At 47.7% G+C, this 12,041-nt stretch overlaps 1 protein-coding gene across 1 annotated transcript in view; it reads right to left on the minus strand.

Annotated features, from left to right (window-relative positions):
• LOC142494651 (fructose-1,6-bisphosphatase isozyme 2) overlaps positions 1-12,041 on the minus strand; it is an 82,340-nt gene that overhangs the window by 41,778 nt on the left and 28,521 nt on the right. The window contains exon 4 of the mRNA XM_075599085.1: positions 764-904. Coding sequence (XP_075455200.1) covers positions 764-904 — 141 coding nt within the window. The remainder of the gene's footprint in view (positions 1-763; positions 905-12,041) is intronic.

Below are 12,041 nucleotides of genomic sequence, written 5' to 3' on the forward strand. Positions count from 1 at the left end.
TGTTTTGCAGCCAGGAGACAAATACACCCCACTAATATCTCCCATTGGGCAATGGACTAGGTCAAATGCATACAAGTTGGTTAAAAAGTACTAGAAAATCGAAAAGTAACCTGTGCTCCATGACTTAAAATACTTTTATTGTTTGGGATCTTATAAAAGTGCTCGTCTCACTCTTTTGAATCCTGTTTTTGATTTCCCTGCCGTTTTTGAGGGCTTTATTCTATAACCTTATTGTTTCCATTGAAATAAAATAGGATATTAAACAGGGAGAGATAAATGCAGCAATGATCTGTGGAAGAAATAAAGATGCACTGAAGGTTGTGCTGTACCTTGCATAGTGGAGGGTGTTTGTCATTGCTTACTTTCACCAGACATTACTGTACTGCATGTTGCAGTGTCAGGTTTACAAGCACTGCCTGAGTCACAGTGCAAAATCAGGAACAGCGCTCAAACTGACGTGTTTAAAATGACGAAATAGCTGTGTGATTCTGTATTTCTTTTATTCACAAACTGTGCAATACTGTCTATGGGAACATCATTTGCATATCTAATCTCTATGTCTAGTTGACCTATTATTTGATGGGATAATTATGCATGCAACCGTTTAGGGGGGATCTGTGCACTCTTCTTTAAAAATGCTAACCCGCAATGTGGGGTATCACACCCCGTTCTGGCACCTGCTATTAGGGTGTGATACCCCACATTGCGACCCATGAACTCAGCTCCAAGTGCATTTGGAAAATAATTGCTCTGCCACACTTACAGGATCCAGCATGAAGCAATCCACTCCTTGGCCAGTAGAGAGTGCTACAAGTGTTGCACTTCCATATAGAGCATAGCCTGCCGCTACGATGTCACGTCCCGGCTGCAATGCATCTTTCTCGCAGGGCTCGGTATCGGTTGTCTGCGGAAAGAGAAACGATTTCATGAAACCACCCAGTATAAATGGAATCTCTGTGGGGATGTAACAAGCGCATCGTCATCGCTACAAGAACAAGCAGTAAAACGTAGTAAAAAGTAAAAAGGTGCAATCCAAACTAGTGATTTTTTTTTAAAAATACTGTTTATATACAGAATTAAAGCAGGGGTCCCCGCAGCTGACCTCTGTTAGTTTGAGCTTCGGGGACCCACTGCTTCCTGAGATACTTGCCCCCCCCCCCGAAGTAGGTGCCGGTAGTTGTTCTGTTTCAACAAGCCGGGCTTTAGAGTTTAAAGCTCCCATGTCACATGGGCCAATAGGAAGTCGCACTGATGACGTCACAGCTTCCTATTGGTCTCCAGAGCCGGAGAACTCCGAACAGCGGCCATTACGTGATCCCTGGTAGCCGAGGAACTACCTGAAGCAGGGGGTCCCCAGAGCTTAAATTAACAGGGTTGCGCTCCGGAGGCACCCTTCATCATATATATATATATATATATATGTAGCGGGCATGTAAAATGGCTACAGTCATCTCTCCTGCTGACAGTAAGGCCTGGTAAGTTGTGGGCATGCCAGCAGTAATTATGGAGGTTTGCCCTTACACCCTGGTGGGGTGCCCTGTGTATGGATGGGAGTGGTCACATGCTCTGACTCCATGGTTAGTGATGTCAGAGGTGTGTCAGTTTCCAGAGTGTACATAAGGCACAGCACTGTGTTTAAAATTTAGTTCTGCGTGGTTCTGGGGAGCTCTGCCAGAGTTCTGAGAGGAGTAAGAGTTATGTTATAGTAGCTGAATAAGAAGACTGTGTCCAGGGACCTGGCACAGGGTAAAGACATCCCGGCTGGGATAGGGAATCCCTATTAAAGGAGAATTACACCTTTCAAAGGGAAGCATTGAATGATGATGAGTGGCTAGAGAAACTACTGCGAGGGGCAGCTAGCCCACCTCAAGCAATAAAGATGCTCTTAATTACCAACCCTCTCGTGTACATGTGTGGAATGATTGTACGGAGAGGAGCACCACAGAGGAGTTCCTCGCCAGGACCATCCCCAAGTGACCGAAGGGACCCTGATGAGGTGGAGGCGCTGCACTGGAACTAGGTAGGACTCAGCACACTACCTCAGCTGCCTGTCTGGACGGGTCCTCCCCACACACCATCATGCGGGAGACTCAGGAGTCCTGTTGCCAACAGGTGCACCACCAGACACTATCACACTGTAATGGGGGCCGGTTAGACCACAGGGGCCAATGTGAGATTGGGTGGGTCAGGCCGGTGTACAAAACCCGTTACATTTGGAGGCGAGCTGCTGAGATCAGATCTGTCAACAGGACAGGCTCTAGCTAGGCACACTGGGAAACAGGGAGAGTGTCTGCTGCCACTCTGTGCTGCGTTGGGACGGACCTAGGGGTGGTCAGGGGCTGACAGGGTATTGTCAGTTCGCAGGGACGACCTAGGGGCCTGAAAGGAGTGAGGGGTTTGGAGCCGGGCTATAGCTGACCGAGTCACTTTGAGGTAGTGCTAGTTGGTAGGACGCCAGAAGGGATAGCCTGTTAACGTGGCCAGGAATCCTGGAGAGGGTCTGCGCTAGGTTGACCAAGAGAGGTAGACGCCCCAAGTACTGCATGGCAGAGCCAGAGTACTCCAGCCCATTCCAGACACTTACCATAGGGAGCACAGACTGGGAGGAAGGATTTACAGCAGACACTGAGAGAGTGAGCCTAGCCTGAGGTAGTGCAACATGAGTCCAGCCTAGATCAGGTACACATGTGGTGGTGCATCTGAGCAAATCTTTATTGTACTGGTGTGGTGGCTGCCCCGCAGAGCGGAGCCCCATGTACGATAATTGGTACGAGAGCGTGACAACCCAAGGAATGGAGGATCCGCGTGGTGCGGAGAGCCCAACATGGCGACCAGAGGCTGATGGGGAAGGCACCCGTGGCGTGCGCCCCACTGAAGAGCAAACTGTCGCTGAGCTGTCTTTAACTAATCTGCTCTGGAGTGGAGCGAAGGCTGTGGCTGCCCCGTTTTTGTCCTGTCTGGGACACCGAGGGGCCACCCTTGAAGAGTGTGAGGACATTGTGATAACTGGGGGGGAACCCAGCGAGGGAAGCAAACAAACTGACATTTCGGGCTTAAAAGACACCCAAAATGGCGGTTCCCGCTTGCTAGGGAGACCGCGTGGGCCAGTCGCAGAGAAATTGGCTGATTCAGGACTTGCAAAAAGCTGGCCGGGAATGGCGCGAACAGCAGAGCCCCGCCCTGGCGGGGGGTATGGCGCGAAAGCTATGGCTGCGCCTTCATGGACAGTGACTCACTCGGCCCCTGTGCTGAGTCAACCGCTTAGTCTATGGGACCCTCCCCTGATTTCCACCAGGGGGAGTTACTTTCAATTATGGCCTGTGGGAATGCACCCACTGGGCCCAGGGACTGATATCCAGACGGCGCCACTACAAGAGGTAGTTCCGGCCGCGGAGGTAACGTGCAAAAAGGAGGGATATTTTGCACGAAAGGCGGCTGCCAGGAGAAGGCGGGAACTAGCCGCGGGCAAAGAATCCCCCTCTGATGAAGAAATTGGCGCGAAAACGCAGACCGCGCCCACCAGGACTGAGAAAGGCGCGGCCTTAATTAAGGGGCATGCTATTCCCCTGTGGGACCCGCCCATAATTGCAACCCCTGGGGGCGGGTTCCAGCTATGCCAGCGGAAGGAGGAGCCGAAGCAGGAAGTGGCTGGCCCAGAAGATTCTACCGGTCAGTCGCGAGGAACCACTGACCTGGAGAGACCCGTACTGAAAGTGGTCCCTACTAAAAGAATGGCCTGCTCCTCCACTGTGGGCACTATGGTCTCCACCCAGCCCTACTCGGTACCCGGCGGGGTACTGGTAGTCAGGGTGGCCAACACCGAGACGGTGGTCGGGCTCTGCCTTCAATGCGGGCTGCCCGGAGGCATTGTTAACACAGCGGCACGCTGCCCACAATGCGGGACATTATACTTGTGGCCAATGCCGACGTTCATTCCGATCCAATCTGCTGACCCCCCGGGGGATACGGCTAGGCGCTCCGCCGAGTCCCCTGGTGCACTGTGGATCAGTCGTGCAAGTCCCGGAGAAAGGGGACTGGAGTCGATTAAATTGGCTGGGTCAGCAGCAACCGAGACGGTCGGGTCACCCCCCGACCGCACTGGAAAAAAAAGACTATCGCCCCGATCGGTGACCCCTAAGTCGGGGAAGGGAGACTACTCGGATGAGGATCTCCGCGAGCTAGCGGAGGTGAAATCGAGGCCCAGGACAGAACCGGGGGGGGCGACACCCCGTAGCGTGAGTAGCAGCCTGGAAAGCAGGGCGTCCCCCGCAGATCGGCGAGCCGAGAGACGGAGTCCCTCCGCCCCAGGATATGGTGGCGACGGGCGAGAGACGCCTACACCCCTGCGGAATGGTAAGAGAAAGCCACTTACTTACCTTGCTCCGGTAGACGGTGTAGCGGAAACAAGGCCGTGCCAGGCCCAAGACGCACGTGCGGAGAAGATACCACTTCCGGTGGAGACGACGGCGGAGCTTCCGGATGTCGTCATCGAGGAAGAGATCCCGCATGGGGGTCCAACCCAAGATGGCGGCGCTTCCGGTTCCGGTGAGGACATCATTTCCGGTGGCGACGGCGGAACAGACGGGAAGGATGCAGCAACGCTTCGGCGATCGGGTGAAGGTCCCCGATCACCTCAAGGGCCCAAGACCTGGATGGGCGAACCGCAGATGGATGAGGGTGAGCTATCCTCCTTGGATCGGTCCATGGACAGCCGGGAACGGGTCGTAGCCCCGTGGCGTATTCCCTCTTGCCCTTACGCCCAACCCCACGCCCTAGGTAAAACCCTTGCCCCCATCACCTGTTCCACGGGGTCCCTGCCTAGCCTGGAACTTGTGGACATACCTTTGGGGGGGGAGGAGAGAAGGACTGAGGAAAGACAGCGCAGTTGCGCTACGGAGGGCATTTCTCGGGGAGGGGGAGAATTAGGTAAGGCCGCGGTAGGCCGGTGGTTGCCTCCTGCGACCAATAAAACACGGTCAGCACGGACATCGGGGGTATTCTAATGGGGGGATGCGGAAGAGAGTGACTCAGGGGATTCACACAGGTTCAAAGAACACCGTTGGTGGGCCCCACTCTTTGAAGGTTATGCGGCCTGGATGGATCTTATGCGATTCCTTATTCGAAGGGAGGATGTAGTTGATTTTTGGTGGGCCAAGGGAGAATTCACCCCTGAACAGCGAGATAGGGAGCTGCAGGAACGGTGGTATAAGATTGAGCACAGGGAGATAGAGCCCATGGGTCCCGAGACACTGTCCGATCCTGTGGATCCTGACGAACCCCTATCATGGGTGCTACCTGGGAGGGCAGGTAGGGCTGACCTGACTAGGATCAGTAGAGCGGAACGGGCGATAATGGCTTGATATAAGTCTTCCCACGGGTTGGAGTACCCTTATGTCCCTGAACCCCTCATGGAGGAGATAGAAGAGAACAGGGAAAGGTGGCTTAGGGAAACCATCGAGATGTACCTGGTCAGTAAAGGGAATGAAGTTACTGGAAGAAGGGCAGAGGACAGAATAGATCACCTGATGCGAGTGTGGAGTATAGGGAGGAATATACACAAACACAGGGTGACCTATAGGCCCGAGAGGGGATTGCCTAGGCACTATCATGTCACGGTCCTGGACATGGGTGGTAGAGAGGTTAGAAAACCTGACCCGAGTCACTATTATTAGGGGGTACTAAGGCATTATGCGGGCTCGTGGCTGCTGGTCGGGGCGGGCTTGGCGAGATGTCACTGTGGTCATTTTTTTGTATAATGTACAATCTGTGATGTTAACGATTATGTGTTATGTGTTACAGTGCTTCCTGGAAGAAGGTATTTAAATTTAGGTCCCAGCGAGGCCGATGGGATTCACCAGGGGGAGAATGTAGCAGGCATGTAAAATGGCTACAGTCATCTCTCCTGCTGACAGTAAGGCCTGGTAAGTTGTGGGCATGCCAGCAGTAATTATGGAGGTTTGCCCTCACACCCTGGTGAGGTGCCCTGTGTATGGATGGGAGTGGTCACAGGCTCTGACTCCATGGTTAGTGATGTCAGAGGTGTGTCAGCTTCCAGAGTGTACATAAGGCACAGCACTGTGTTTAAAAGTTAGTTCTGCGTAGTTCTGCTAATTGGAGGAGGAGTTCTAAGAGGAGTAGAGTTATGTTATAGTAGCTGAGTAAGAAGACTGTGTCCAGGGACCTGGCACAGGGTAAAGACATCCCGGCTGGGATAGGGAATCCCTATTAAAGGAGAATTACACCTTTCAAAGGGAAGCACTGAATGATTATGAGTGGCTAGAGAAACTACTGCGAGGGGCAGCTAGCCCACCTCACGCAATAAAGATGCTCTTAATTACCAACCCTCTCGTGTACATGTGTGGAATGATTGTACGGAGAGGAGCACCACAGAGGAGTTCCTCGCCAGGACCATCCCCAAGTGACCGAAGGGACCCTGATGAGGTGGAGGCGCTGCACTGGAACTAGGTAGGACTCAGCACACTACCTCAGCTGCCTGTCTGGACGGGTCCTCCCCACACACCATCATGCGGGAGACTCAGGAGTCCTGTTGCCAACAGGTGCACCACCAGACACTATCACACTGTAATGGGGGCCGGTTAGACCACAGGGGCCAATGTGAGATTGGGTGGGTCAGGCCGGTGTACAAAACCCGTTACATATATATATATATATACTGTATATAGAAAAGTTATCACCTAATACTGAAGAACTCATTTATTCTGCACTATTGCAACTGGACTAACACGGCTATTTACGTTTTATTCATGATGGAAGATACCGCACGTAGCCGCACGGAAAGGAACCACAAAGGAATTACAAAGGAATCACAACTGAACAGCCACATCTACTTCCTACCCGAATGCAAGCGAAGGAACTGGATACCAAATGGGCTGAAAACCCACTTGCAACCACACACAATTCACATTACGCTGAAGAGCTCTGCAAACGCACCAGTGAGAAACTGAGAAACAAACAGATCCATCAACTACTGTATATGGAAAATAAACAGAAATTAGAATGGCAAAAATTACCTTATATTGTTCTGTTTCTACGTCCCCCAGGTGTAAGCTTATGTAATTTAATGGGGGTGATTTTTTTCCCTGCTTTGTTTTCTGTTAACTCACAAATTATGTGCAAAATAAAAACATGATAAAGACTTGGAACAATCTGAATAAGTATTGCACTGTACGGTATCTGTTAAAAATCTATTAACATAAATAAGTAGAAAGGCAATAAAAAGCACAATTTTATACTACAAAAACGGTTGATACTTTAATTAAAACATCCAGTGTCACTGAAAACTCAAAGTTTTAGCGTAATATTCTGCTTATAAGCATGCACGTTGGAACTCATAATGACCTCTCTCAGGACATATACCCAGAGATGTTTAAGCTGCTCAGCACAGGCATTTCTTTTTAAACCTTTGCTGACACTATGGGAAAGACATTACATTGTACCCAGGAATCCTGCAATAAATAACGTCCATATCTCCCATTTGTGTCACCACTAGAGCAATGACGAACACATGCTAACAGGGAATAGAGCAAAGTTGTAAAAATAAATATATGATCAGGAAATATACAGTATTGAGGCAATTAAACAAAACACAGGAGATCAAAGAATCAATCAAAAACTAGGTGATAAAGAATGAAGTATTCAAATCAAAATGTATAGGAAATATCAGGAAGAAAAATCCAGACAGTTTTTACTTCTAAAATTTTACAACTATCTACTGTACATAAATAAACTAAGAAACCACTTTTTATATCTTTTACCAAAATGTACAACATGACTACTTTTCTTGCCATTATATTTCCTGAATAGATTGTGGGGATATAAAGATGTACTTTATGGTGACCTTTTTTCGGATGCTTGACAAATATATTCATGATGAAAATAAGGCCGCGTTTATAGTCCTTGCTACAGCGACAGTGACGCTGACGTCATGCTGCGGTCGCTGAAAAATCACATTTAATTGACTTCCAGTGATCACGACCAAGCCGTCGCTCCTTCGTGCTGCTCCTATTATAAACGCACACGACGGATTCAATACATTTGTTTGGACGCGACATCGCGTCGCCGGGACTATAAGCGCAGCCTAAAGTAGCATTGCACAGTCAAATTACTGAGCCTTATGTAAGACCATTCAATTCTAAGGCATATTTATAAAGAGTAGATACCTATGAAAATAAAATGTGTTAGGACAAAACTCCGTCCTAAATTTAGCATACATATGAACATATATTGCTGGAATGGGTGATTTACAGGTTCTTTTTTTTCCCCTCAAATTGAACATATTCAGTCCGTTTCCGGCTGAAAATCCCCATTGACGTCAGAATCTACCCCTTCGATTTGTGAAAAGCAGACACATGACTGTTGCAGGTGAAGCTACACTTCCTTTATTGCTTGGGGCTGGGAGGTATTTTTAGCTGCCCACATTTGCATATGGGTTGACTTCCTTGAAAATCTAGCTTGTTTATGTATGCGAATATTATGTACCGCAGCTGCAAACCGGAAAGTTCGGCTTTTGAGCGATGGGGACGTGAGGCAAATTGACTCTTTCCTGTTAAAGCAGCAATCCAGTCTACTGACCAGACACATGGTCTTCATTTTTACCACCATGGGGTATTTGGAAATGCTGCCTTCGGAAGTGTGGATTTTGCATTCTGGTAATAAAATTTGCTGAAACTGTGCCTCCCCAGGAAGTTAAAATGACGGGTGCTGTTGACATTAAAACATCAGACATTTCTGTGGCAACAGTTGATGTCAGCTAAATTATAAATTGCGATGAAGAGTTAGCAAACAAAACGTTTTGTAAAAAATGTAAAGCAAGAAATAGATCAACACGACTGGAACTGTATCTTTATTTTCCTGTTGGGGGTTTTTGCTTGAAATTTTAATTAAGAGAGGCATTTTCAATATATGCCTCAAAGATTATGAGTGTCAAGTTATATTTTCCCCTATTTTGCGTTATGGGGAATAGTTACTGTAGACGAGAAGTTTGAAAGGATGGGATGATTTTCATTCTGTGTAATTTTTTTGTTCCCTCGTTTTATTTAATTAAAAATGTTCATAGACATAAACCCCACACATTTGACATAATGTAGGTACAGTCATTATATTATTATTGGTATTATTCACTGACATGTATTCTATTGAATATTATGAGGATCTGGCGCCACCACCAGGAGACATTAACTTCTAACATCTTTCTACAGTCTACTTCCCAATTAAATGTTGCTATATTTTTTAAGACATAGGGCAATGAAACATCTTCAACAGAATAGGCCATGAGGTGTCATGCAGCGACATAAGTCAGTGACACTTGGCAGTGACTGGGTGGGTGGGGGGAAGGGAGGTAGTGACTAGGCAGTGACTGGGTGAGTGGATGGGTGGGAGGCAGTGACTGTGTGGGAGGCAGTGAGTGGGTGGGTGAGTTTGGCAGTGGCTGGGTGGGTGGGAGGCAGTGGGTGGGTGGGTTGGAGGTAGTGGGTGGGAGGCAGTGGGTGGATGAGTGGGAGGCATAGTGACTGAGTGGGTGGGAGGCAGTGACCTGGGAGGCAGTGACTGGGTGGGTGGGAGTCAGTGACTGAGTGGGTGGGAGGCAGTGACTTGGGAGGCAGTGACTGGGTGGGTGGGAGGCAGTGTGGGAGGCATTGGGTTGGCATGGCAGTGACTGGGTAGATGGGTGGGAGGGAGTGACTGGGTGGGTGGGTGGGAGGCAGTGACTGTGTGGGATATGTGACTCAGGCAGTGACTGGGTGGGTGGGATATGTGACTCGGTGGGAGGGAGGCAGTGACTTAGGGAGGCAGTGACTGGGTTTAGTCAGTGACTGGGTGGGTGGTTGGGACCATTTGTTATACGTTGTCCTTTTTCCCTTCCCCCCCCCCTTGTTTTTTACTCTATTTTGTTCCATATGTATTCCCTCCATTCCCCTCACCCTCTCCCCTTTTTTTTTACCCATTGTTTACTGATTAGTTCAATGCTTAATTCCTACCTAGCCCCCATTAGGGATGGCTTTTGATCTGTATTACTCTTGAATATATAATTTTCATTCACATATTGACGCTTGTGTCTGTTTTTTCATACTGAGTGCTGGGAACCATTATATAGATTTATTGGTTATTGTTTTGAAGAGGTTAGAGGTCCCTCTCTGTTCCCGTGCACCACTACATTTATTTTCTTATTGTTTCACATTACCTGTGGTGGAGTGCTGCCTTTCTCACATACTTCGTCTATATAATCAGAGTGACAGTAAATACATTGATATTTGAATCAATTTCCATAGATTTTGCTGATCCTGCCACTTGAACTACGGGGTTATTTTAATGTTTGAATGTGATTTGTATGTTTTTAATCTATATATTTGAATAAAACTTTATTATTTTCTTCCTGGCCAGTTTGGTTTAGATGGGACAATTGGACCTATCTATATATATCATTTTGATAGACCAATGTTAGTCTGTTTAGCACACTCCATACAATGAGTGCTCTACTATGAGGGAACCTTTTTGATCCTTTCTTGGGATCTACCTTGATATACAAGATATATATCCTTCTGAGCACCTTGGGTTCGTTATAAAATCATTTCCTACGTATTTGGATGAGCGGTTGTTTCCCCTTTATAGTTTAAATATAGATGCAGCAAGACTCACTGTCCCAGGTGCGTGGTCAAAGAAGCAAAAATCTGCAGTGCCAGATACCATGCAATCTGGCGGCGGGGCGGTTGTGGCAATCCTTCCAAATGGGGCCAACTGCAGCGTTAATCCTCCGGTGCCAGGGTCGCATGATCGCGGCAGGCAGAGGCACCAGAGACAGTAAGCTTAGATACCTTTGTAAAAGCGACTGTAATCCTGATGTTGTTACAAAAGATCAGGCTCTGAAAGTTCTGAGCTTCTGAATACAGATTGTCCTGTGGTACAAACTATGGAACTTAGTGCTTACTCTCTCCTATCCATTCTGCCATCCAGTATTAGTGCTGGCCTGTGATTATGCTAAATGTTAGGTCCATTCTTGTTCATTGCAGTGGTGGCCCTTCTGGCATTTCAAATTGGACTTCCACATACTTAGCTACGTGTAGGTTTATAATTCTTGCACTTATTCTGCAAGATTAATTTGTAGAGACAACAATTGGACAACCTTGAATTCGGTGATCTTGTTAGTGTAACCCTCTTTACCTGACTCTAAAGGAAGTCACCAGAATATCTATACACATTGGCAGTGATCAGTCTCTCAGGCCTTTGCAGGGTGCTGGGTAGGTTAAGGCTGGACGTGGATGAAGGGTAGGAAAAAGATGGATGCGAGGAACTTTTATAAAACAATAGGGTGCTTTATTGACAGCCATCTAGAATACTCCACACGTATCAACATACATTGTACTTGACAAACTAGTTTGTGGCAACCTATAGTATTCTGGACTTTAACTTCTTAGTAATTTTCACTCCTATTCAGGGAGGTGGATAACTTAGGCGCCCATCATAAAAGATATAGTGGGCACAGCTTGCATGGAGGCTATGACGCGGTGAGAATCACACATGTAGGATATTGCTTAATGGGTAGGGCAGTAGCGGTCAGGCTGTGGTAGGGGCAACCCTATGAGACCCAGACAAGTGGCATCCCTCTCCCACAACTTAGGTCCCTGTTACTTTAACAGGTGCTATCTTAGAGGAAAACAACAGAAGGTGGCGGGACACATCATATATATATCATATATATATATATATATATTAACTAAAGACACAAACCTATTTCCAGGACTCACTGTGAGGACGCTAGTAAGAACTCTGAAGAACCTGCTTCTAGAACATAAGGGGTGGCTATATAAACCCTTACACTGTCATCATACTTAATAGAATGGGGAGGGGAGAAACCTGAGTGAGCGTACACAGTTAACCCCTTTAGCCAATCAACATTTGACAGAAACTAGCAGGCTACACTAGGGGCTACATTAGTTTATGTTACTTTTTAAATAAATAGTATTTGATGTGCTTTCCTTTTGAATGGAATTTTTCAGATTTCAGAGGGGATCTGGTGGGAATCA

This window comes from Ascaphus truei, chromosome 1 (genome assembly GCF_040206685.1).
Source record: "Ascaphus truei isolate aAscTru1 chromosome 1, aAscTru1.hap1, whole genome shotgun sequence".
Taxonomy (NCBI): domain Eukaryota; kingdom Metazoa; phylum Chordata; class Amphibia; order Anura; family Ascaphidae; genus Ascaphus; species Ascaphus truei.